The sequence below is a fragment of the Vulpes vulpes genome, chromosome 11, assembly GCF_048418805.1.
Source record: "Vulpes vulpes isolate BD-2025 chromosome 11, VulVul3, whole genome shotgun sequence".
Lineage (NCBI taxonomy): Eukaryota > Metazoa > Chordata > Mammalia > Carnivora > Canidae > Vulpes > Vulpes vulpes.
Genome location: NC_132790.1, coordinates 23,236,479 through 23,263,173, shown reverse-complemented (window position 1 = coordinate 23,263,173; position 26,695 = coordinate 23,236,479). Strand labels below are relative to the sequence as shown.

Sequence of the window (26,695 nt, the reverse complement as noted above, 5' to 3'; positions counted from 1 at the left end):
GCTCTGATGTGTTTATGTTGGAACAGTAATCCTAAATGTATACAAGAACAAGGATTGAATGTGATAGATCAAGACCCAATACATTTAGGAAGCCCCTTTGCAAGCCATGCAAGGTGTATAAGAGATCTTACCAAAGGCCTAGAGATGGAGAGAAAACAAGACTTGGGTCACATAAAGATGGCAGAGACATGTTTTGGTTGATCCAGGTGATTTGGGCCCAATATAAGTAGTTTGTTTCATGGAGGGAGTCAAAGTAATCTAGGGCAGGAATACTGATGTTGAAAGTCATTTTATGTAGATTTTCAGTGAATTCCCTGCCACAATCTGCTTGCTGGTGTCCCGACACCTCTACAGAAACAAAGTGGTTCAGAGTTCCTGGGGAAATGAGGCAGAGTCAATGGCTGAGAAAGACACCAACAGTGGCAGTGTCGGTGTTCAGAGAGTGCTACCACTGCTCCACGGATCCCTACGATCCCACCTCCAGTGGACAGAGCACAAGAGGTGCTGCGTTTCTTCCTGCATCATTAAAACCAGTACCAAAGAAAGGCCGCAGAGGTCCAGCAAAGGCACATTCAGAGAAGGTATAGATGAGGGAGCCATGGTCAGTGATGTTGTAGAAGGAGACTGTGTGGGCCTCACAGTCCAAGAAGATCCCAACTTGGCATGGAGGCACCTGAAGGTGGAGGGGAGTCTGGGGACAGGTGCCAGCCTCATATTTTTGTTTGTTCCACAGCCAAATTGTCCAGAAGCCGTTCCCAGGGCTGAGCAAAAAGTGCCCCTTCCTCTGTGCAGAATCTGTACAAACACCCAGGTCCCAGGCCTCTTTTCCTCTCACATCTACCTCCCAGTAAGCCTTTCCAGAGTCAAAGCACTGGGCACCCAGGACCATGGGATACATGTCAAATCTGCTTTCATTTTCAGGCACTTCCTGCTGGCTGTCTCCAAGCCTCACTTGTCTCCGATCCTCTGAAAGGATGAGCCACGGATTGGCTGTGTGTGGATCCAGGGTGATGTGTACTGCAGAGAGAAGCCCATGGTCAGGCTGGGAGAGGAAGGGGAAGCAGGAGCCCTGGGCCTGTGGTGGGGGTAAGGATGAGGGTGACCGTGAGCTTCACTGTGGGAGAAAATAACCTTCAGGCCTGACCTTTGAGGGAACCACCTCTCTGTCCCTGCCTCACCTACCCTGACCTGCCAGGGACTCACTCTCCACCCTCATCACCCACTTCATTCCCCAGTCCCACACTCCTGGGGCTAGTCTCACCTCCATACGTCCTCAGCATCGTCTTCAGCCCTGGCACGAGGCACACACTCCTCAGACCCGGGGAGGTAATGTCCAGCTCCTTCAGGTTCCAAGCCTCAGTCCTGGGGCAAACAGTTACAGACCTTGTCTCCATCTCCTGCCCCACCCTCCTGAGCCCTGACACTATAACCTCCTTTGTAGGTAACAATTTAATGCAAATTTATAAGCACCTGTGTTAGGATCCTTGGGGGTGGGAGGCAAGAAGATATAGGACATAGTTCCTATCCAGGCCCTCCTGGATACATGGGCCCCCTGAAGCCCCCTGATGCAAGCAAGCACATTCTGTTTCATTTTACAGGTTAGGCACCTGATACAGATGGAATTACTTCTGTAAGGAACTCCAAGGAGTCTTGCCCATGCAGCTGGTCTCACATGGCTCTTTCTGGGAGATTTGTAACCAGCTAGATTCTTTTTTAAAGAAAGAGTCCTAGCAGGCTGCAGACTCAAGATTGAACAGAATTTCCCCTTTTGTTGGGGCTTCACTTCATAAAGCTGTTATGGTCCAATTACTTTGGATAACTCACCAACTGATGTTTTCACTAATTAGCCTCAGACCAGAAAATATTTTGGGTCTTTGAGAATAGGGAGAATGGGGAAAATATCAGTGCATGTCTTTCTAATGCAACAACCTTTTCCACAGGTATATATGCTTCCTGCTGCCCCCTCTTCTTACAAAGAAAACCTCTCCTTACCTTCCCAGGACACTTTTCACCTCCTGAGGAGAGAAAAAAACAGAGTGTAAATTCTGGATCACTGGTTTACCGTTGAGATCTCAGTTCTGTGGGTGAGGTGATGCTCCCCCTGAGGCCCATGGGACATTGTTCTACTCTATTCCTCTAGGCCATTACCTGAACTATTTCTCCCAGCTTGGAGGAGAAGGAATGTGGATGTTTGTGGAGTAACAAGAGTAACCAGCATGGGTGTGACCTACAGCCAGGGAAAGGATGACCAGTTTAAGGACTCTGATTTAGAAGACATATTAGAAAGCTCAGACTTTATGGGTAGAAGAGTGGGAAGAGAGTGGAAAGGAACAAGCAGCCCAGCCTGGCTGAGGTCCAGAGATAGTCACAGGGCAAGAATGGCCACGTCAAGATGGACAGGAACTGCTCTATCTCATTTACAGGCTTGTGTTGTTTGGGAAGGAAGGGCTCTGTTTTATGCTGGAGTTAATGCTGCTTTCTCATGTATGTGAAATTAAATCATTTGAGCATATGCTGTTGTAGGGCTTGGGAGACCTTACCTGGGAACTGGCAGAGTCCTAGACCCAGTCAAAAGTGTGTTAGAAAGCATGGCTCAGTGTTGGGCAGAAGCAAGATTTAGAGAATGAGAAGGGCAAAAACAAAAACAAAACAATGGCTTCATGACCACATCTGACACAGACACCAAAAAGGTTTGAAAGAGAAAAACTGTACAAGGTTAAAGCAGAAGGGACTTTTGAGACCCTCTGGTCAACAGTTTGCCACAACAAGGCAAACATATTAGGGGATGCAAGATAATTTTAAGTAGTACACACATCGATGAGTTTTTAAAAAATAGTTATGTGCTTATTTTAATTTTAGCTCTGCATCTTACTATTTGGGTGAACCTGGTCAAGTTATTCAGCTTTAGTCTCTAAGTTTCTCAACCTCTCTGCCCCTCTGTTTTCTCATCTATGAGACGAGGATCACAGCACCCATCTCACTGCATTGTTGTGACAGATCGAATAGACCGAGGCATGTCATATGTGCTATTTAAGAAAGAGCCGTTGTCATGAAAATAGGAAAAAAATCAGTAACATATCAACACATGATTTCTTGGCTACTGTTGCTTAGGACAAATTTCCTTTTAAGCTAAATTTCTTCCAATGAGGGGTAAGACAATGTCAAGAAAACAACATTCTGGGGCACCTGGGTGATTCAGTGGTTGAGTGTCTGCCTTTGGCTCAGGTTGTGATCGGGGTCCTGGGATGGAGTCCCACATGAGGCTCCCTGCAGGGAGCCTGCTTCTCCCTCTGCCTATCTCTCTACCTCTCTCTGTGTCTCATGAATAAATAAATAAAATCTTAAAAAAAAAACACGCTAACAGGATTTGGGTAGTGCACAGAAGTGGCAGAAAGTGTGAAGATGATATATCAGTGACTAATGTCTGGGGAATCTTTGTTATTCAGTCCACTCCCTCCCCCTTGTTTCACAAATGGAGAAAGTAGGTCTAGGAAAAGGAACAAACTTGACCTAAAATTATGGAAAGGATTGGTGGCAGGGCTGGGGCTGGGCTACTGTCTTTTAATTTCTAGTGCTGTATTTTCAGTTACATGTATGAGAACGTTCCCATGGCCAAAGGCTCACGTAGAAGGTTTTGTGGTTTCTCTCATTTAATCCTCACAAAAATCCTTTGAGAGATGTACCAATATCCATTTAACATATAAGAAATTTGACTCCGAAAGGTTAGGAACTTTCTCAAGGTTGTGGGCCTAGTAAGTGTTAGAGCAGGTTCTTGCTGGGGATGCCTGTTCTTTTCAATTGCTGCAAGGAATATTTCCTCCTAAATCTGCACCATTCTGTGGCTTGAATGCAAACTACTCATGGGTCTGAATTCCAGGGACAGGGTTTCTACTTGCTGTTGGCAGCATCAGGGAGCTCTGGCCATTTTTCAGTTCCTCCAGGAGCCTCAGAGAAGAGGGTGGCTCACCTGCAGCAGCTCTAGGGGTGAGCCCTTGCTCCTCCTCTCCAGCTCCACAACCAGCTCCTGCAGGGCTTGGGTCTTCTGGGCCAGCATGGCCTCTGTCTCCCCTAGGATTCTCAGCTGCTCCCTCTCCTCCACGTCTAGCCTCTGCATTTGCCTCTGTTCCTCCGCAGCCAGGAAGTTTATCTGCTGTACAAATTCTGCGTGAATCCTCCGTTTGTGTTTCTCAACCTGACTCTTTGGTGTCCATGGAAAGAGAGGATGATTTTGTCAAAATCCCCTAAGCCTGGGGAACGGAGGTGGTCATTTCCATTTCTATTCCCCGTAGACTCACCACTCTGGGTCTGAGAGCAAACATACACTATTTTGCTAGGGCAGGAAGTGGGTGAGGCTTCTGGGCTAAGAGTGAAATGGGATTATGGTGGGGCACACTGGGGCTGTCCTACAACCACAGCTGCATTGACCTATGTTATCGACTTTCTACAGCCTCTTTCAAAACCCAGTCTGCACCTCGATGTGCCCAAATCTGTCTTCATATCTCAGTGAGTTCCTGAGAGAGTAACACCTGTCCCCACCACAACAACCATCCAAACACAGGCTCATAACACTGTTCCCCAGGCCTGAGGAAAAGGAGTTTTGGGGATAATCTTGGCTGCTCTTCTGTTAGTGACTGGAAGGTCACCGATGGCACAGGATGACTCCTTTTGCCACCACAGCCTGACTCACCCTTCTCTGATCCCAAATCTTCCTTTCTGGGCTCTATTGGCCATGAGTTCCCTCCATGCCCTTACAGATACAGAACAAGCTTCATTCTCCATCCTACTTTGGACCAGTGATCTGAACACAGTCAGAAAAACCAGCATGACCAGATAGCTGCCTATGTCTGACCTGGATTGTTCCCTTAAGTCTGTACCTCACAGCCCTTGTCATTTCCTGACAGGCCTAGCCGTTGGGCATCTCTCCTGAGAGACCACTGACCAGACACGGAGGCAAAGGTGCTGTTATGTTTTAAGACTAGGCTTAAGGAGCAGGAGCTTTAGGGTATGGCTTGTACCTCTCCTAAGGGTATGGCACCTTCTCCTAAGACTCTTGATTTTGCTATCTGATCTGAGCTCTCTCCTTTTTATTCCCCTCTATCAAGAGACCTAGAGGACAGCTGGTTCATGGTGAGTGAGATATATTATCACTCCTCAGATGGGCAATGCTTAGGGTTTGAGTCTGGGGCCCTGGACTCTGCCCTGGCTTCTGACCTGAGATTCCCTTTGGAGCACAACACTTGCCTTCCAGGCTGCTCTCTTCATTGCAGTATTCACTTCCAACTCCTCAGCCAACTTTTGTTCTTTTCTCAGTTTCCTTAATGCCACCTTAAGCTTTTCCTGCAGAGAGAGGTAGGTTAGCGCCCGACCAGTCCAAGAAGTAGGGTGAGGCGCCATGAAGACATGCTGGTTCTTTGAAAAACTTGAGTGCAGAGAAAGAGGGAAGACTACAGTCTGATTGGGATAGAGATTCTGGGGATGGGAAGACTTTGGCAAAAGCCTGAGGTTTCTTACAAAACACAGCCATGCTGTTGGAGGTGGTGGTGTGGAGTTGGAGCATTCCTCATTCCTAATTAACCAGAAGGCCACAAGGAAGTGTGATCCTTGCAGCGTTTTCCCAAGCATACTCCCTGGTCCTGGGGAATGAGAAAGCTGTGCTGAGCTTGCAGTTCTCTGCTTCAATTAGACCTGGAAGGTGGGAGACCCCTTCCTTTTCCCAACCCTGCAACTACACAGGTGACTTTGCCTCCCTCACTCTGGAGAACAAAACCCCAAGCAGGGACCCAGCTCCCTTCTACTTGGTCAGGCCTCTGTGCTAAGTCCTTACCTGGTATTCCTGAGCAGCCTCCTCGACAGGGACCGTTTTGTGGTTACGGTGGTTCTGGGACTGGGAACATACCCAGCAGAGGATCTTCCCATCTTCCTCACAGAACAGGTGCAGTCTCTCTCCATGTACCTGACACCATTCCCTCTGTGTGACTTCATTGGCATTCTGGCCAATTTGTTTAAGGTTGTCCACCACGTTAGCCAGTGGCCAATTGGGCCGGAGGTTTCGGAGCAAGAAGGTGTGCTGACACACAGGACAGACGCCGCCACCATCTTTCCCGACCTCAGAGATGCATTTGTGGCAGAAGCTGTGGCCACAGTCAATGCTCATAGGCTCCACTACAGGATCCAGGCAGATAGGGCATGTGACCTCCTCCCACATCATTGCCAAGGGCATTGCTGCAGCCATAGGGGTGATGTTCTTAGTAAGCAGCACTGTGGAGATCCTGGGGTAGCCTGGTGGGGAGAGGAGAGAGGGAAATAAGCAGAAGAGAAGGGTTGTGTGAGAAGAAAAACAATCCAAAGGAAAACACGAGGAACAGTGAAGTGGAAGGGGTGAAAACAACACCAGAACATTAACTTGAATAATAAGAGCTTCTCCTCTCTAGTCTCATCCACTTACCTAGTCAGACAGAAGGGGAAACTGAGTCCCCCAAAGAAACGGTGAATGTTGTTGAGAACTTCAGAGATAAAGCTGTTTATAACTCTATTTTCATCATGGCCCTCTCTGCTTCACCCTCTGTCCCAGGCTTTTCCTGTCCATTCTCTGCCCTCTCAGGTCACCAGTCCTCTGCTGAGCAGCTCATCTGTATGACAGGGACCATGTACTCTGTACACTCCATAAGCCAGAGAAGGTGCTACCTGCTTTGAAAATATCTTCATTATCTGTGCAATAATCACAGGAGTTACTTCTACATCTGTGATTATATACATAAGAATATATTTCTATATACCTGTCTGTATGTATATATACCTGCAGGTATATGTGTGCATATGGGTACCTGTATATGTTTATATGCGCACATAAACACGTGCTTGAGCACTCCCTGGGCTCTCCTCTCCCTTCTGGGAACCTGGTAGCTGGCTTCATTGCCTCTGGGGCACAGACCCACAGGTTTCTAGCATCTGAAACTGTCCTGCCCCCTCTCACCCCCAGAGGAGAAGTGTCCAGGGGAGTGCCCGGACTACACTCCGGGCTGGGCTAGGTTTCTGCCCCGGTGCCCCCCGCTTAGGGCAGCGCCCCCGGGGGCTTGGGTGTCACGTTCACATTTGGGGCCCCGTCCCAGGCAGGCTGCCAGCCCGGGAGGAACTGCTGGGGCTGGGGCTGGGACTGGGGCTGGGGCTGGGGCTGGGGCTGGGGCTGGGCTAGCCCTGGGGGAACCGGGACTGCAGGCCCCAGGGGCCAGGACTAGATGGGAGGGGCCTCGGGTCTGGGGCAGGGGAGAGGTCCCCCAGCCAGGGCGGGGGCTCTCGGGTCGGGGCGAGTCACTCACCTTTTCAGGGCTTTCAGCAGCCGGCGGCAGGCTCCCTATTTCACTTTCGATTTCCCGTCAGAGGCGTGTCCGAAGGGGGTGGGCCGAGGGGCGGGGAGCGGGCGGAGAGGGTGGCGCGAGGGGCGGGGGAGCAGGCGGGGCAGCTCGGGAGCCCCAGGCTGGCAGCAGGTCCGAGCTCCGCAGCGTCAAGTCCAGGCTTCGCGTCCCCTCCCAGGTCCTCGGGGTCAATCAAGAAAATATCGCATCCACGATGGAGGGGTCACGCTGCCTCCTTGGACACTGGTCGTCATCGCTCCACACCTACGTGCTGGGCGACGCCCACGAGTGGGAGCTGCTCTCAGGGAGTTAGGGAGGGTGGGATGGCGACAACGTGCCTGGAGCTCTCCCTTACCTGTCACCCTCTGCTTCCAGAAACAGGCCCTTTTCAGGAAAGGCTTGATAGTCTTTTAACATCAGCTGGTGAGGGATTTATATACAGCATGATCCCAAGGCAGGTGTCATACCAGTGAATGGTAAGAAGAGAATTGACATTTATTAGGCACCAACGGTGTACTTGTCACTGAGCTAGGGATTTTTCTGAGTTTTTTTTTTTTTTTTTAATTATGGTAAAACATATGTAACAAAATTTACCATTGTAACAATTTTTAAGTATATAGTTCAGTGGCATTAAATGCATTCACATCATTGTATCACCATCCGCACCACTCATAGGACTTGTTTCATCTTGTCAAACTGAAATTCTGTTACCTGTTAAACAGTACGTTCCCTCAGCACCCAGCAGCTATCATTCAATTTTCTGTCTCTACGAATTTGACTTCTTTAGGTGCCCCCAACGTAAGTGGAATCATATAGTATTTGTTGTTTTGTGACTTATTTCACTTAAAAGGTCCTCAAGGTTCATCCATGTTGTAGCATGTGACAGGGTTTCCTTCCTTTTAAAGGCTAAATAATGTTCCAGTGTTTGTATATGCATTTTGTTTATCCATTCATCTGTGAATGGACACTTGGGTGACTTCCATCTTTTGACTCTTGTGAATACTGTTACTGTGTCAGGTTACATATTTAAGCCACATAACAATTTAGTGATTTAGGAGATGTTAAACTCACATTCCAGAAGAGGGCATTGAGTCTGAATGGAGTAAAATGACTTGAGACATAGTAAGACGTGCATGAGAGTTAAAGGTCCAGGGAAGACCGTCATTTTAGTGACAGCCCAGAGATAACAGGCTGCCTCAGCTCAAGCAGAGACTGTGAGGAGGAACAAGAAACAAGGAAGGGCGAGGAGACTAGAATTCTCAATTCCTTCCAACTCAGACATATTTATTTTTGTCCCTGTATACCTTAAGATAAAAAATCAGTTGAACTTTGCTTAATGTTTTCTATAGATTTAGGAAACCTAAAGATACTTCATCTTTCTTTCAAATTTCCAATTCTGTTTTTAAGAGAATTTGTAAGTAGATGGTTATCAAGTGACCTCTAATATTCAAATTGTATCACTGTACTGATTTGATTCCAGGAACATAGTTCCAGAAAGCAAAGTGGAAACAGTACAAAAAAAAATCAAAGGAAGAAGAGACCTATATATGAATTTGCAGACACTCAGAAAATGAGTCTGCCTCACATCACTGCCCTTGCTCATTCCTATAGGCACTGAGTAAGCCAGCTGGTGGGTGTGGTAGAAAAGAACATAGACCTCATGATGGGGCAGACATGGATTCAGGGCTAACCCTGCTATTTACCAGTCACATGCCATCTCTCTGAGCTTCAGTTTACTTATATATTAAAGGTATTAATACACACACCACAGGGTTGCTTTGGTACCTGTTCAGTAATATACATACAAAATCGATTAATATAACACATGCATGCTGCAACAGTTCCCACCTTGGTATTGGCCATAAAACCAAAGGTACCACTCATTCCAAATTCCCTTCATTCACTGCCAGCAGGTTAGTACTTCAGTGTTCTTTTCCTGATGAGTCATCCAAATCATTCTTGAAGGATCAGTATCAATGTCCCTGTCTTTAATTCACTGGCCATTGTCATCAGGCAGTCATTACTAGGAATATCTCCAATGTATATTTTGGGTTTTAGGCATAGTCGTTATTGCCCGATTATGTACCAGCCACTTAAATTCTCCTTGGTAATAGGAATAGGTCACTCCAGTCAGTATAGAAACCCCATCCTCTGCCTATTTCATCAGTGGCTGAAGAAGCCCCACGGAGCTGGGGGATAGTTGTAAATTCCAATTTATTAGAACCAGGTTTGCTACCTACTCTGGTAGAAGGTCTTCTCCCAGACCTTAGGGCTGAGCCGTATGTTAAGGGATGGAAAGAAAGTGTTCTGTAAAGGAGTTCCTAGTCTGATGGTGATAGGGGCCACTTCTACCTCCCTGCCCTAGATTCTCTGAAGTGTGTGTATATATAGTGGATATGAAAAAAAAAAAGCCACCATATATTAGTTCATTTTAATCACTTACCAGAATTTGTGGGATAACCTTCCTATCTCATAGGGTTCCTATAGGGAACCATAGGGTTTCCAAACTGGTATTATACCTGTGTCTTCAGCAGGGCATTTCATAGTCTTATTGGGCTTTTTCTGGCTGATGGTATACAGTATGAGACCTATGCATTCCATAGGACAATCCCATTATCAGAATTCTTTTTTTTTAATAAATTAATTTTTATTGGTGTTCAATTTACCAATATACAGAAAAACACCCAGTGCTCATCCCGTCAAGTGTCCCCCTCAGTGCCCGCCACCCATTCCCCCCCCACCCCCCGCACTCCTCCCCTTCCACCACCTCTAGTTCGTTTCCCCGAGTTAGGAGTCTTTATGTTCTGTCTCCCTTCCTGATATTTCCCACACATTTCTTCTCCCTTCCCTTATATTCCCTTTCACTATTATTTATATTCCCCAAATGAGTGAGAACATACACTGTTTGTCCTTCTCCGATTGACTTATTTCACTCAGCATAATACCCTCCAGTTCCATCCACGTTGAAGCAAATGGTGGGTATTTGTCGTTTCTAATGGCTGAGTAATATTCCATTGTATACATAAACCACATCTTCTTTACCATTATCAGAATTCTTTGATTGCAAAATCAGTTCCTCGGTTGCAGGTGATGTCGTTGGGATGTCCTGATGTTGTAAGTCTAGAAACGGTGGTGCTGGCAGAAGCAGTGTAGGAAAGTGAATCTGTCTTTGGAATATTACCAGATGTTTTGTGAGGATGAACTGCTGTTGGTTCAAGACAACTAATGTGCCACTAGAAGACTGTCTAGATTCTCCTAGAAATAGTGAAAAATCAGGCTCAGAGTTGGCCTTGTATGTATCTGTCCAGAGCAGCAAGGGTAGAGGCTGTACCTGAGTAAGGGTTTCCCCTCACTAAGGCTTCTCTGTTTACTTCTCCTGATATGGACTCTTGTATGGGAGCCCACTGAATGGCAACAGGTCACTGGGGCAGAGGCTGATCAATATCCACAGGGTGGGTGATCTTGTTTACCTGGATTATTACTAATTACAATTGATGCATTTAGAGTCTAGGTACCTGGCACAGGGTATCTAGTTTAGTCATAAGGGGTTTAAGCCCTGTTTATTACCATATAAAGTGATCTTAACCACAGTTCTGGCAAGCCTTTATTTCTATAAAAATAAGGCCAACTCTTCTTAGTCTCAACTCAAATGCCATCTTCTTTACATAAAGACTTTTCTAGTCCTCTCTTGTCTGTTAGAGTCCATTTTAGTTTTTACATGTGCTACTTTCTTTCAGAGGCATAAATTGCTACAGAATAGGATTGGTGTCTGATTACTCTCTAGGTAAAGCACAGTGAATAGAGGAACCACAATATTGTGAATTATTTTAAAGACTATTGGGTAATGTAGATTTTATTTTATTTTTATAAATTTATTTTTTATTCGTGTTCAATTTGACAACATATAGAATAACACCCAGTGCTCATCCCATCAAGTGCCCACCTCAGTGCCCATCACCCAGTCACTCCCACCCCCGCCCACCTCCCCTTCCACCACCCCTAGTTTTTTTTCCCAGAGTTAGGAGTCTTTCATGTTCTGTCTCCCTTTCTGATATTTCCGACTCATTTTTTCTCCTTTCCCCCTTATTCCCTTTCACTATTTTTTATATTCCCCAAATGAATGAGACCAGGAAATACAAATCAAAACCACAATGAGATATCACCTCACACCACTGAGAATGGGGAAAATTAACAAGGCAAGAAACCACAAATGTTGGAGAGGATGTGGAGAAAGGGGACCCCTCTTGCACTGTTGGTGGGAATGTCAACTGGTGCAGCCTCTCTGGAAAACTGTGTGGAGGTTCCTCAAAGAGTTAAAAATAGACCTGCCCTACCACCCAGCAATTGCCCTGCTGGGGATTTACCCCAAAGATACAGATGCAGTGAAACGCCGGGACACCTGCACCCCGATGTTTCTAGCAGCAATTTCCACAATAGCCAAACTGTGGAAGGAGCCTCGGTGTCCAACGAAAGATGAATGGATAAAGAAGATGTGGTCTATGTATACAATGGAATATTACTCAGCCATTAGAAACGACAAATACCCACCATTTGCTTCCACATGGATGGAACTGGAGGGTATTATGCTGAGTGAAAGAAGTCAATCGGAGAAGGACAAACATTATATGGTCTCATTCATTTGGGGAATAATGTAGATTTTAGAATGAATAGAACCGGGAGCAGTCTCTCACAAAGAGATGGAATTTGTCTTAGGTTTCATCCATCTACTTCCATTTATCATCTTCCCTCCCATCCTGGATTTGAGAGAGAATCTGGCATTTTCTAGTTTTAAGGCAAAGAACACATCCTGGAATGCAAACCTAGAAAAGCTAAAGAAATAATTTCATCAGAAAGATGTCCATATGTCAACATAGTTAATCCATTAAAAATTATCTCTTTGCCTTTTAGAGCCTGAAACACAAGAACCTGAAAATTTTCTAAAATTTCATTGGATGAATAAAAGGAGTTGGGTGATATGTATGGGAAAGCGTTGTATTGGGGTGCAGCCCATGGAGGACAGAGTTTGATCTCTGAATTGGGAAACCCACCAGAAAAACCTTAGGAACCGCTAATGGCTTCAGACACAACCTTGAAATGTCCTGTTTTCAAATATGCAGGAACCTGGAATGGAATAAAGAGGAATCAGGACATCCTGCAGCATAACCTGTTACCTCTACATTGTCTTCTCCATGCTGGAGAGAAAGGAAGAGGTGATGGCTGAAGTTAGTGAATTAAATCCTCTGACTTTTACCATAATAACTCATTTTTCAAGAATATCAAGGTCATGAAAACCAAGAAAAAAAACCTGAGAAACTGCACAGCCCAGAAGAAACTAAGGAGACAGGATGACTAATTGCAGTGTGGGTCCCTGCACTGGATCCAGGACCAAAAAATAGATACTAATGGAAAAGCTGTCAAAATCCAAATAAAATCTGGACTTTAGTTAATAGCAATGTACCATTATTAATTCCTTAGTTCTGACAAATGTACCATGTTTATGTGAGTTGTTAACATTAAGGAAGCTAGGGGAAAGATACATAGAAACTACACTATCTTTGTAAATCTTTTGTAAATCTAAATGTATCCCCAAATAAAAAGTTTATTTGAACTGCCCCCCCACCCCACCCAAAGTTGTAGGAGAGATGTGATCTGTAAATGGGCAAGGTAAGGGAGTCCAGACATTTTTGAAGCCTCTTCTCGATTTCCTACTGGAAGGGAAAGGAGCTCATATGGAGCTTATATGATATGCCAAGTCCTTTTCTGAGTGCCTTTATAGGCTAGCCTAATTCTAACAATCTTACAAAATAACTATTTTTCCTTGTTTATAAGTGAAGCATAAAAGGCTCAAGGGGTTAATTTGCTCATTATCACACAATCGATACTTGAAATAGATCTCAGCTTTTCTGCTACAACATGCTTGATATGTGGCCTCTAAAGGTATTATGAGGAAAGACATGGCTTCATCATTACAGCTTCATTTTCAACCACCTTCATTCCCTAGGTACAGGCAAAAAGTTAGAGAACTTTTTTCCTCTCTAGCACGCTCCTCATGTATAAAGCAGTCATGCACATCTTTTTGGCTACACTATCTGGTTTCTCTTTGGCAGTATTTGGAAAGAACTTATGCTTATTCTGTCCAGAGATAGACATTCCTCATGGTCCCTGGTGCTACAGCAGGACAGTTGTGTGTCCTGGTCTCTAACTATCCTCTTAATCCCCACTTGCCTCCATCTGTCACCAGGCTATTCATGGGGATGGCTCTTTGGGAATGGCAGGTGCTCTGTATGGGGCAACTTAGTATTCTTCTGATCCCCCCAAGAAAAATCATCAGGATGTACTTCTTGATGTTTCCTTCCAAGTCCCAGAGCTGCCTGGCAGCACTCAAGGGGTTCAGAAAGTTCAACTATGAAAATACCTTGGATTTGCACTTGGATCCCAGAAGACCAGTTATTCCCCTACTTCTACCATGAAGATTATAAAAATATTGGTCTTTATTGAAACAGCCAAAAAAAATGCTTTTTACAAACAGAGAAACAGATGAGAAGAGACACACACTCTGGAGCAATGGTGAGTCCTGGCACTGGAGGGTCAAAGCTGGGGTCCAGAGTGAGGAGGTGGAGTACAGAACCTTGTGGTGTCAGCCTGTATCAGCATTTCTGCCTTTGGGTGGCACTGAACAGTCTCCGTTTAGGGCAGGCAACAATCCTCTGGTCTTTCCAAATCCTGAGAGGTGAGTGTTACTTCAAGGCCTTTGCTGATTCCTTTTCTTATAGTAGGCTTGGGTGGGCATCCGTAATGAGTTCCTTTTACATCAGTCAATGCCATCTTTTGAGCTAGATCATTTCTTACTGTTCTGGGCTAAGCAACATGGTTACCTCATGATATAGGAAACCTTGCTCCTTCTCAATGTTCAATTAACTGGCCAAAATCTGGGCAAAATGAACTATAGGTAAATCCCCAGGTTCACCTGCAGAGGCTTCTTGGTAGGACAGGTTGAATTGGGCTGATTTCCTGCATCCTAGTGTGCAGCTTTGATTTTGGGGCAAAGACAGGCACAGGGATGGACTCTGCCTCAGCCTGGGGTTCAGGTGTGTGACCAAACCTCCCTTGAAACAGCATATTCTGACTAGTTTGAGCCAGTATGGAGGGGTCAATTTCCATCTCATCCTAAGTCAAGAAGGCAGTCAGCTATGTAACAGATGATCATAATTAACATTGAACAGATTATGATTTCCTGATGAACTTATTTAACCTTGCCAAAAGTCAATGAGAGTAGTACTTTTATTATGTTTTATAGGTCAGAACATTAGGACAGAGAGGTTAAGAAATTTGCCCATAGTCATGTGGCTAATCAGTAGTATAAAGACAGGAGTCAAACCCAGGCAGTCTGGTCTATTGCGTATACTTCTACTCCGTACTGCCCTTCCAAGATAAGATACATGTAAGATGCCAGCCTGTCCCAAACTCTGAAATGGTAATGTGAGGAGATATATGATTTTAATAGAATGTACATTATTTATTCTAGTAAAGACATTCAAGGAAGTTGGAGAGATCACTTTTGCAGACATCTCTAAGCTTTATGTAGTGATTCTAGAGGGAAGATCACAGAAGGCTGGGTTTTAACACATTCATGGGTGCTGATTTATAAAAACAGGCCTATATACCAGGATGGTTCTATCATTTTAAATTTAATACCATTAAAATTTAAATTAATACTAGAGATCCTCCCACTCCATTCCAGACCTTGGCATCTCATTGTAAATAACCAGGCTTCATCAGTCAAATCTATTCAAGGATTCTGATGGCCAGCTTTCAGAATGAGGCAATACATGTAGTTAAATTTGAAGGGGATCTATTTTTTTAATCACTTTAAATATTTTTTAATACTGATAGAATCAGATTTACTTAATAGGGATTTTTTTTTACTCTATAGATCCTAAATCTACATATAAATGAAAGCCTTTTGAGGAATTTCAATTTTTTCCTTCACTCAGATTTCACTGCAATTTTGTTGGTAGCTTTCAGGATCTAAGTCCTATATTAAAGCTGTTAACTCAGAATCTCTGTTTATATGTGGTATGAGGAGGAATGATGTATGGAGGGTAGGAAATCTCCTCATACATCTCCCATTCATTCATAGATCAGAATAGCAGCTTCAAACAGCTAGAAAGCAACTGGAGGCAGAAGGAGCCTGAGTTATTTCTGGGGAGCTGGAGACCCTGCAGAAAGTCTGTGACTGCTATGTTATGTGTGTGGTCCAGGCAGGTTTATGCTAAGCTTATTTCTGAGCAGAGCAGGGACAGAGTTAATCTTGGCTGAAGCATAACAGCATCATGGGCTTGGGGAAAACTTGGGTCCAGCAGTACTAAAGCCCATTTTTCCATTACCTTCCTCTTGGTCCCAGGAGGGGGCTTCTTCAGTCCCAGGACAAAACTGGCAAATCCAGAGGCTTAAGGCCTTACATCCCCTTGAGTGCTGGGGATTGATACCTGGTTGCCATAGAAATCTTTTGGATTGGGGGAAAAGGGTCTCTAACCTTCTCTAAGCTGATCATTTATTTTTCAGTGGCTCATAGTTTGTCTTTCTCTAATCAGGGAAGTCTGTTCCCAAATGGCCTGTAGCCAAAGTCTTTGTACTATTCAGGGCCTTCTGGAACCTGAATGAGTAAGATTGTAAGGGAACAAAAAGTGTACTTTAATTCTGCCCCTCCCCCATCCTCAGAAGGTTCTCTTCTGCATTGTTTCCCTCTTTTTGTCTCCCTGTTTTTTTATTTCCAGATATAGTTTTATCATGTTTCTCTTTTGCTTTCTCAGGAGATTAATACTTTGAAAAGTCCTCTTCCTAAACCATGAGCCTATAATTAAACCCATGCACTATGCAACACAGGGATAGGATAGTTAAAATAAAAAAAATTGGACCCTTATAAACTTAGAACTTTTCTATGGGGAAGTTCAAGGATTGATGCACATTATAAGTGGTCAGAGAGGATGCAGGGGTGGTAAACGAGGAGATCTCATACTTCTGTAGTCCTATTTCATCTTTGGGGATGAACATTTGTGGCACAAATAATCACCGTAGCTAGCACAAAGTAGTAGCACAACGCTGTGCTTAAGAATATGGGTTCTGGAGTCATATTACTTAGATTTGAATCCAGGCTCATCCACTTTCTTACTTCATGATCTTAAGTAAGTTTTCCAACCACTTTGGTGGCTCATTTTTCACATATGCAAATTGGGAACGATAATTATACTCACCCCACAAAGCGGTAAATACTCAAATATTATCCATTATTATTATTTTTAAGTGTTTATTAGGTGCCAGGCAGTGTCCTAAATGTTTTGCATGTACTCTTATTTTATAATGATATCAAGGGATAAATATTACTGTCAAAGATTTCAGAGGTGAGGATTCTGAGGAATGGACACCTGCATGAGCTTTGGAGTCAAATGGATGGAACTTGAAGCTGATCTTCTCTTCTGCTGACTCTTCATGTGGTCCTTGACAAGTTTCCTTACCTTTCAGGCTCAATTTCTCCATCTCCAGAAGGGGGATGATGCCACTAGGAGACTTTATGAGATAAAATATGAAATCTGCTTGTTACTACATTTTAATAAATGCCTACCATGTGTTCACACTTTGTGAGGCATTATTGTCCTTTGCCGATGACAAGAATATAACTTTTTGGAGAACTCCTTGTCACCCCTGCAGAATGGGAGTGGGGGATGAGGGAGCAGACTCCCTGTATCAGATGCTGCAGCATTCTTGGGTCTTGGGTGCAGGTGGACTGTGGAAGGTGCCTTTGTGACTCATCTCTGGATGCAGGGATCATCCTTGTGGAAAGGATGGAAAAACTAGGCAGGATTGGAGCATGGATTGATGACTGGCTAGATTGATCTGAGGACCACTTCTAGTAGATGATCTCACTCCAGTCTCCCACTTCTGTATCTGCTTTTGAGGAAGTGCGGTTGGAAAAAGGGTACAGAAAGATTGGCCTTTAAATTGTCTCGAGGGCCAAAGATCTAATAACCATAAAGTGCCAGAACTGTTCTTTCTTGTATAAAGCAATTAAGCAAACAGCCTTTGTCTTTAGACCAGCTTGGATTTAAATCTGAGATCTACCTAGCTTCATGGCCTTGGTAAAGCACCTAGCCTCTCTGAGCCCCAGTTTTTTTTAAAATCAGAAAATGGAAAAATATTCCATAGGGTTGGAGGATTAAGAAAGCAATATGTATATAGAGCATTTATAAAAAGCAAATGTATTATTTCTGACTTTTACTATTATATTATATTATTATAATATTATGTATTATAGTATAATAGTATATATTATACTATTATTTTTTAAAATTTCTTTTTATTGGAATTCAATTTGCCAACATATAGCATAACACCCAGTGCTCATCCCATCAAGTGCCCTCCTCAGTGCCCGTCACCCAGTCACCCCAACCTCCCGCCCACCTCTCTTTCCACTACCCCTTGTTTGTTTCCCAGAGTTAGGAGTCTCTCATGTTCTGTCACCCTCTCTAATATTTCCCACTCATTTTCTCTCCTTTCCCCTTTATTCCCTTTCACTATTTTTTATATTCCCAAAATGAATGAGACCATATAATGTTTGTGCTTCTCTGATTGACTTATTTCACTCAGCATAACACCCTCCAGTTCCATCCACGTCGAAGCAAATAGTGGGTATTCGTCATTTCTAATTGCTGAGTAATATTCCATTGTATACATAGACCACATCTTCTTTATCCATTCATCTTTTGATGGACACTGAGGCTCCTTACACAGTTTGGCTGTTGTGGACATTGCTGCTAGAAACATCGGGGTGCAGGTGTCCCGGCGTTTCACTGCATCTGTATCTTTGGGGTAAATCCCAGCAGTGCAATTGCTGGATCATAGGGCTTTACTATTATATTGTAAGGAAAAACTTAGAACCCCAAAGATGAAGAAAGGAGAAAGAAGAAGGCAAGGAGCATTGCCAAAAAAGGAAAGATGGAGTAGAGCAAAGTGGATGTAACTCTAGTACACTAATGTAGGGATTTCTAGGAATCAGAGAAAGGGCATGTCCAAGCTTCTAAGCACCTGAGATGTCAGATGCTGACCTTTCTTCAAGTGTGGTTGTGGGCATGTGGTTGTCATTTCACTGTTATGTACAGAAGGTTCATACAGAATAACACTATGTGGAATGACAGCCAGTGAAAACATTGCTTTGGGTAGGCTCTAAGCTGCTATTTTGCTGAAGAGACCAAGTTGTTTACAGAGAAAAACCCTTCCATTTGGGCTCTGGTCCTTAGATAATGCATGTCTTGCCTTACAGTTTGGGAAGAGTTTTATAAGCTATCTACTACCATGGGGCCTTGAGAATCAGTGCTGAGCTGAGATCAGGATCATTCCTTTACAACATGTTTGTCTTGCAGCAAGTTAGTCAACCTGAGACTCATCTTATGATGATGACTGTAGGGAACATCCTTACTCAGTGTCTGGTACATGGCCAATAAATAATAGCAACTATTCTTATTATCATCAGAAACTGATGAGTGGATTCGTATACACTCATACTGGAACAAAAAAGCACATTCCTTTAGGATATGTCTGCCTTATGTGAGCGTTCATTGCTATAGGCCACTTCCTAGCACAGTGATTGGCATAGAACAGAAAGCCAATTTAGTAAGATAGTGCTTGTAAGAAAAATAATCTATTCATCCCTTCAACGAATAGACAAAATTGAAGGAAGGCAGGCAGATAGAATCATGCCGTGTACATTCTGTTCTAACAGGCAAAATATTCTGTGGTATTAGAAGTCAGAAAGGTGGTTATCATTGAGAGAATGGGGTGACCATAAGGGTCCCAGAGGGTTCTTGGGGGGGGCTGACAATTGTTCTATTTCTTGATCTGGGTGCTTGCTACACAGGTGTGTTCACTTCGAGGAAATTCATCAATCTTTATGAATTATTCAATTATTAAATCTTATGATATGTAGCCTTTTCTTGTGTATTTTATATTTCAATGAAAAAGATTCTAAGAATGATCTAATATAGTAAATTTTCTGAATAGGAAGATGTCTTATGAATGGTGTTTATAATGGTTAGGGGAGAGGTGATTGAATAAACTCCAGATGCAGGATGGACAAAATCTCTCCGCTTCTGCACCCAGTATAAAGATCTCACTTAGACTTGATCCTGCAGAGTCAGGGGCTAGGAGATCATTAAAGGAAGTTATAATAGGAGACATCCTCTTATAAAAAACTGATAGTTGCCTTTCTTCCCTATGTATGTATTCCTTTAAATGTCCATACTTGCCTTTTCTTAAGTATCTGAGAATTGTAATGGAAGTTTGGATAATGAATCAATACAGAAAGACTGAAAAAAAATAGGAGGCTGTTGTTATAATATCTACAGAAATGATGACAATTTGTAGTTTCACTGGGATCTGAGAAGAGGGGAGTGTCAAATAAAATTGATTTTGGTAATAGGATATGGGGTGAAAAGGTGTACTAGGTTTTTTGTTTTATTTTTTCCTGGCGATTTCATGGATAACTGGAATGGGAGGAATGTCTGACAATATTAGAGGGTGAATTTTGGGGATAAAGTAGGAGAATTACAGTTTAATGTTCTGTGAGAGACTCAATTTATAATGCAAACCATTATGAGCATAGTTTATAGACCCATGGAGATGCAGAGTTATTGCTGAGGAGAGAAGCTGGGGAAACTGGAGAGCCTGAAGGTACAATGTGGAACTTACACAGCACACTCTGGGCCCCTGTTTAACATTATTAATCCTGGGGCTCTGGAAGCTTAGCTGCCCTAACTCTAGGAGGTTACCGTCAGGCAGGTCAGCCTCACCCTTCTGTCTACACTAAGAACTTCAAAGTACTTGGGGCTGTCAGAATATTTTTTTATGGTAGGAGGGCTGAAAAAGATATTTCAGAGCACAGTGTCTTCACGTTGAGTCCATGTCCACAGGATTGTCTCAAGGGCAGAGTCAGAAGAATATGTACAAGCTTCAAGAAGCAAGGGAGATGGAAATGGGGCTGGAGAAGATGGCAATTTAACAAAAGTGAATCATCTGAGTTCCCATCTTGTTTATCAAACTTAGCTTGAAGAACTCTTGGATATTTCCTCTAAGCCAACCCATCTTCACAGGAGAGAAATTTGTCACTATTGCATATATTCAAAAGAACCTATTTGGGGCCCCAAAGGCATTTCCTGAGAAGAAATACAGAAAATGTTGATTTGATAACAGCAGTAGAAGAAAAACCAACCCGCTTCCTCAGATGAAGTTTTTGAAAATACATCCTTTGTTTGAATATGTACTATCTAGTGTATTTGTTAATAGGCCAGGCTGTGGAAAACTTGTCTCTAAGAATAAATAAAAATGGAGTTGTAAGTGCTTATTCATAATACCACCCTAAATTTTGACAGGAAATTATTTTCTTTACTTCATTATTTAATCTGAGAAGGCACTCAGGAGATAGGCCTTTGGGTATAGGTTAAGTGAATAAAGACAGTTGTTTAGGCCCAAGAAAAGATACTGAGTGGCTAAAGTAGTAAGCAGAGATCAACTCTTAAAATGTACTTATTGTCACCTAAATTAGCCATGAAGGGATTGAGGCTTCTAAGGGGAATGAGGTTTCTTTAATGGCCTAAGAAAGGATTGTAGGGCAGGCCTTCCTTTCCATCCCACACTTAGTAGGGACTTTATAAGTGATGATCAAATGAATGGATTGCCTCTTCTCTTACTTGCAGAGTGGACAACTCCCTCCTGGAATCACTATGTTCTCCTGCAACACCAGCACTTCTGGTCACTCTACATTCCTCCTCACTGGCTTTCCAGGCCTGGAAGCCTCTCATCATTGGGTTTCCATCCCCGTCAACCTCACCTGTGTGGTTTCCATCCTGGGTAACAGTATCATCCTTCTCCTGATTCGTACAGATCCAGCCTTACATGAACCCATGTATTTTTTCCTATCTATGTTGGCAGCCTCTGATCTGGGACTCAGTGCCTCTACCTTCCCCACGATGATGTGGCTCTTCTGGCTGAATGCTCGTGAGCTTCCCTTTGATATCTGTGCAGCACAAATGTTCTTCATCCATGCCTTCACCTATGTGGAATCTGGTGTACTACTGGCCATGGCCTTTGATCGTTTTGTTGCCATCCGGGAACCTCTGCACTATGCCACAATTCTGACTCACTCAGCCATGGCCAGAATGGGGGCTGCCATCCTTGTGAGGGCTGTCTTGCTCAATCTCCCAGGACCCATCCTCCTGCGACGTCTGCTTTTTCCCCAGATCAGCGTACTCTCTCACTGCTACTGCCTGCACTGTGACCTTGTGGGACTGGCCTGCTCAGACACCCAGATAAACAGCTTGGTTGGCCTAGTCTCCATTCTCTTCTCACTAGGCCTTGACTCCTTCCTCATTGTGCTCTCATATGCCCTGATCCTACGAACAGTGGTGAGCATTGCATCACCTGGGGAAAGGCTCAAGGCACTTAACACGTGTGTCTCACATCTCTGCATTGTTCTCATCTTTTATTTGCCCAAACTGGGGCTATCTGTGTTGCACCGGGTAGAGAAGCACAACTACCCTGCTCTGGCAGTGCTCATGGCCAACCTGCACTTCTTGGTCCCACCTTTCATGAACCCTATTGTTTACTGCATCAAGTCTAAGCAGATACGTCGGGGCCTCCTAAAGCGCTTCCAACGGAAGAGGGTTGACGTCTCCTAGAAGAGCAGAAGGATCCAGAGGCACAAGAGTTCTCTGGGGACAATCTGGTTCTTGGAGCGGGGTAGAATTAGTGATGGATAGTTAATTCTTAAGGTTTGAATGATTCAGGTTTTACTGTTGAGCCTTTGTGAGGCACTATAAGCTTCTATAATTATAATTTTGAGGAATTGAGACCATTGAAAAGTATATTTAAGTATCACCTTAAAAACCACTCATTGTCTGATTAGAGCCAAACTATTTCAGACTTAAATACAGTGATATCTCCTTTCCTCGGGGACTTAGCCATAGCAACTGAGAGGATGTGTGTGTGTACCCATTTGTGCAGGCACCTCTCTCCTTTTCCCCACTGGATTCCCTTCCCCCCATTTCATTTCTAAGCCTACAGAAGAACTATATCCCTTATTTTTTAATAATAAATTTTTTTATTGGTGTTCAATTTGCCAACATACAGAAGACCACCCAGTGCTCATCCTGTCAAGTGCCCCCCTCAGTGCCTGTCACCCATTCACCCCAACCCCCCCGCCCTCCTCCCCTTCCACCACCCCTAGTTCATTTCCCAGAGTTAGGAGTCTTTATGTTCTGTCTCCCTTTCTGATATTTCCTACTCATTTCTTCTCCCTTCCCTTCTATTCCCTTTCACTATTATTTATATTCCCCAAATGAATAAGAACATATAATGTTTGTCCTTCTCCGATTGACTTATTTCACTCAGCATAATACCCTCCAGTTCCATCCACGTTGAAGCAAATGGAAGAACCATATTCCTATTATATATAAGGTTAGGTAGAAGTAAACTATATTCACCCTAACACTGGCTTTCTCCCAAATTCAATATTAACCAGCTCACAAATCAAGAAATAGACAAAGGGTGGGGGTGGATAGTGGGAAACACACAGGATGATACTGCATATGCTGATTTATCTAGCACTTATGTGCTGCCTGGGGAGCTATAGTTTTCTCTTAATTCTCTTCAGGTGCGTCTCTGCTTTTTTTTTTTTTTTTTTTTTTTTGCATCTTTGCTTTGAGCTTGAATTTTGGTACTATTAAACCTGGGAAAGCTGCTCAGTAGAACTTCTGGATAGCACTGGTTTCTCAAGCACCAATGGTAAAGGTGGCATGTGATGTGATGAACACTGGGTATTATAAGCAACTGATGAATTATTGAATACTACATAGGAAACTAAGTATGTACTATATGTTGGCTCATTGAATTTAAACAAACAAAAAAACCCCCCAAAAATTGTAAAAGTGAAATAGCCCAATCACTTCCAAGGTAGGTGGATCTGCTAGATTATAAATTCCATGAAACCAGAAGTTTGGGGACTATTCTTTTCACTGATGTATCCCTAGGTCCAAGAGCAGTGCCTACCATATAATTGATGATTAATATAAATTGTTGAATAAATGAGTAGGGAAGACAAATGACAAAAGAAATTGATGGCTAATCCTCAGGAAAAGAAAAGACTAAAAGATCTGAATGTCTCAGGCCTGTGGGGGGTAATGAGCAGTTAGTAAACTGTGATGGAATGAGGTGAGGATGGATGTCAGAGGCCTTGGAGATAAGGTCTGACTCTATATCCCATGATCAAGAAGGTTGTTTCCAAGAATACCACTCAGAGAGGAGCTTACGTTTTTTGTGGAGATTTTCCCAAAGCTGTTTGCAAATTTCCAGAAGAAATTTTACCCATAAACTGAAGGGTGTCCCACTTCAGCACTAGCATTGCCCTTGGCCTGCTCAGCTCTAAAATAACCAAACATTTCATGGAGAACTGAAATAGGGATATTCCTGGTGGGAAACCACCACTCAAATTTAATGGAAAAAGCCATAATCGAGCTATTTGGAACTTCTTGCTTCTATCCATAGCCATTCAGATAATTGGTAATTTAATGATTGTCGTCATTTCTATGTATTATTTTCATGAACTAAGAGAGAATGAGGAACTCAGAGGCAGGAGGCAGGGTGCGGAGCTATGAAACCAATACATGCAGTTCCAGCTGGAAGGTCATTTCCCCCATTAGATGTATTTACGTGACCACTGTAGCATAGATTCTAAGGAACTCAGATCCCTGTGCTTATCAGTAACTAGGAGGAGGCCACTACCAACCCTGTATGTCTGAAGGTAACAGATCCTGCCCACAGAGGTCAAGAAGCAAGGATAACAAACGACAAGTTTAGTTATCATTTTAGAATATTGTGTCTAGTAGTAGCTACCAAAGGCTTCAGTAAGTCTAGTTTGACAGGCTACTTTTGAAGAAGAGGTAGTTTAAAAAGATAGCTGTGCTATATGACAAAGTTTCTCATCAGGTCCGCAAATCTTGTATTGAAGAACTCTGTTATCCAGGCCCCTCTGCCCTTTTTACCCTCTATACCAATAATAGGAAGGTTCTGATCTCTATTAGAAACTCTCTATTAGGGGATCCCTGGGTGGCTCAGCGGTTTAGCGCCTGCCTTTGGCCCAGGGCGTGATCCTGGGGTCCCGGGATCCAGTGCCGTGTTGGGCTCCCTGCATGGAGCCTGCTTCTCCCTCTGCCTATGTCTCTGCCACCCCCCCCATGTGTGTCTCTCATGAATAAATAAATAAAATCTTAAAAAAAGAAACCCTCTATTAGAAACCCTCAGCTGACATGAGTGTTCAGGATCACAAGCAGTTAAAGCAAAAAATGTATACAGGCCTCAAAGCTGGAAAAGTCCTATTCAGAGGGTTAGCAGAATTAAGCTTGGATATTAGACATCCAATCTATGATTGTAGGGGTCCCTTGGCTTTGTCATTTTTACCTTTTCTCAACAGCAATGCTGAACTTGGAGACTTCTTTCATTTTATTTGCTTTCACCATGCACAACCATTCTTACATTCCATGGCTCCACTGACATTAAGAGCTAGAAGAGATCTGGGGTAGTCTGTGTCTCTACTATTTTACCTTCAGGATACAGACATCCCAGCATGTTCCACCAGTAATGTTTTCCTCTGCTCTGCAGACCTGATAACTACTGAAATATCTGAGCCTGACACAGGTGGAGTCCTAAGGTGACTTCTAGAAAGCTTTGCTACTAGTTTGCCCAGTTTAAAGATTATCAGATTTATATATATATATACATGTTTTTAGATTTTGTAATTAGTTTTAAAAAAGTCTTTGTACATGTATCTAAAGCTCCTGCTCCTAATCTTTAGGCTAAGAAGACTATGTCCCACCTATGCAGAAAATTAGAGTTAAAAAAAATCTTATTTCTGGCCTAGACCAGTAAAAGGCAGAGGTCCTCTATGGTAGCTTTAAGAGGGACTCTAATTTCCTCCAGCCAGAATACAGACTACTGAAAATAAGACCCAGGATTGGATTTTAAGGCTGGCAGAAATATAAAGATGACTGAATGTAGAGTTTCAGTAAGTCATCTACACCAAGGTAAATTTCCTAATACAAAAGTATTGGACCTTACCAGCCAAAAAGAGGCATTTCAGTGAATGAACCTAAAAATACTGTATCTTCAATATTTTCTTAACTTTCCAGGCTGGCAGAAGCACTTCTTTTCCCCTAGCAAGAAAAGGACAGTTTCTCTGCCTGGGAATCATGACGTGACCTTATTTGAAGCCGGTGCTTTGCAAGAAGTTTCTTGCTCTCTTCAAGATCTATTTCAGCACTTCCAAACCAGGGTATACCTTAGAACAATGTAGGTGGAGAAATACAGTATTTGCTTCTAGAAGGAGATAACTTACATGCAAAGAAAATTGTAGAAGGTATAAATGTGGTGTACCTCTTATTTCCCCTACCAAGAATCCCGGAAGTCTGAGTACCAGTTGAGAGATATTGTATTAACATAATAAATTATGTTAATTCATAATTCTTAGTTCATCAGTTGCTTCCCTTCTTTGCTGTCTTTTCCTCTTCTGACTTGTATTCTAGGTTGGCTCGGGCTCTGCATACCAATCTTAAGACCAACAACTGTCTCTATTTCTTAGAAAAACTTAATGGATTGTCCTGACCCATTTCACATAGACATTCTCCTGTTTCTAGCCACCAAGCATTTAGTGTCTGTCTTCAGACTTTTTTTTTTTGTCTTCAGACTCTTCAGATGGTCCAGGCAATCATTTTACATCTATTCATTGCTTCAAAGAATTTTAATAGCAATAACTTGCTTAATCCCATCTAATCAGTCATCTGCATAGGGTAGAATGTTGGCCCCCAGGCCTACTGGAGTTATAAAATAGAGAAAAGCAGTGTCATTAGAAAGGCTTGGACCTCTAACCCTGCTGGGAGAATGCTTAAATAGTGGATATCAGAAAGGACAAAGAAACTAAAACACACTAAAGTAAACCGTTGAGTGAGAAGGACAGGTGGCCCTAAGGAGAAGATGAGACAATAGAGCAGTACATGTTATGATGAACCAGCTGGACAAGAATGAAGGAAGAGTGTGTGCAGTGATCTTGGTCACCAGGTATAATTTTTCCTGTATTACAAGGTCAGAGAGACTACAACTAAGAAAGTAACTGTACAATAGGTTAAATAGGATAGCATCCCTGATATCAGCAATTTCCTGTTGTTAGTGAAACTAAAATATCAAACTGTGTCTTCCTAGGTTGAGAACAATTGGTAACACTTGAGACTTTAAACCTTCAGAAAATC

The 26,695-nt window shown here is 43.1% G+C and overlaps 2 protein-coding genes across 7 annotated transcripts; one reads left to right on the top strand and one right to left on the bottom strand.

The window, feature by feature from the left end:
• Window positions 1-272: 272 nt before the first annotated feature.
• TRIM21 (tripartite motif containing 21) lies at window positions 273-7,390 on the bottom strand. Of its 6 annotated transcripts, none has more exons than XM_072725799.1 (7): window positions 7,317-7,390; window positions 5,825-6,279; window positions 5,212-5,337; window positions 3,968-4,198; window positions 1,993-2,015; window positions 1,262-1,362; window positions 273-1,017 (listed from the first exon to the last, which is right to left on the bottom strand). In XM_072725799.1, exons 2-7 carry the CDS (start codon window positions 6,230-6,232, stop codon window positions 467-469), a joined length of 1,440 nt encoding a protein of 479 aa, XP_072581900.1. In that variant the 5' UTR covers window positions 6,233-6,279; window positions 7,317-7,390; the 3' UTR covers window positions 273-466. The 6 variants fall into 6 exon arrangements, with proteins under 6 accessions (XP_072581900.1, XP_025866380.1, XP_072581903.1 ...); XM_026010595.2 differs by having other exon boundaries at window positions 5,242-5,337; XM_072725802.1 differs by having other exon boundaries at window positions 3,968-4,150; window positions 5,242-5,337.
• A 13,734-nt stretch (window positions 7,391-21,124) lies between these two features.
• LOC112928748 (olfactory receptor 51H1-like) lies at window positions 21,125-22,078 on the top strand. Its single transcript, XM_026010625.2, has one exon. It carries the CDS (start codon window positions 21,125-21,127, stop codon window positions 22,076-22,078), a length of 954 nt encoding a protein of 317 aa, XP_025866410.2.
• The last annotated feature ends 4,617 nt before the right edge of the window (window positions 22,079-26,695 follow it).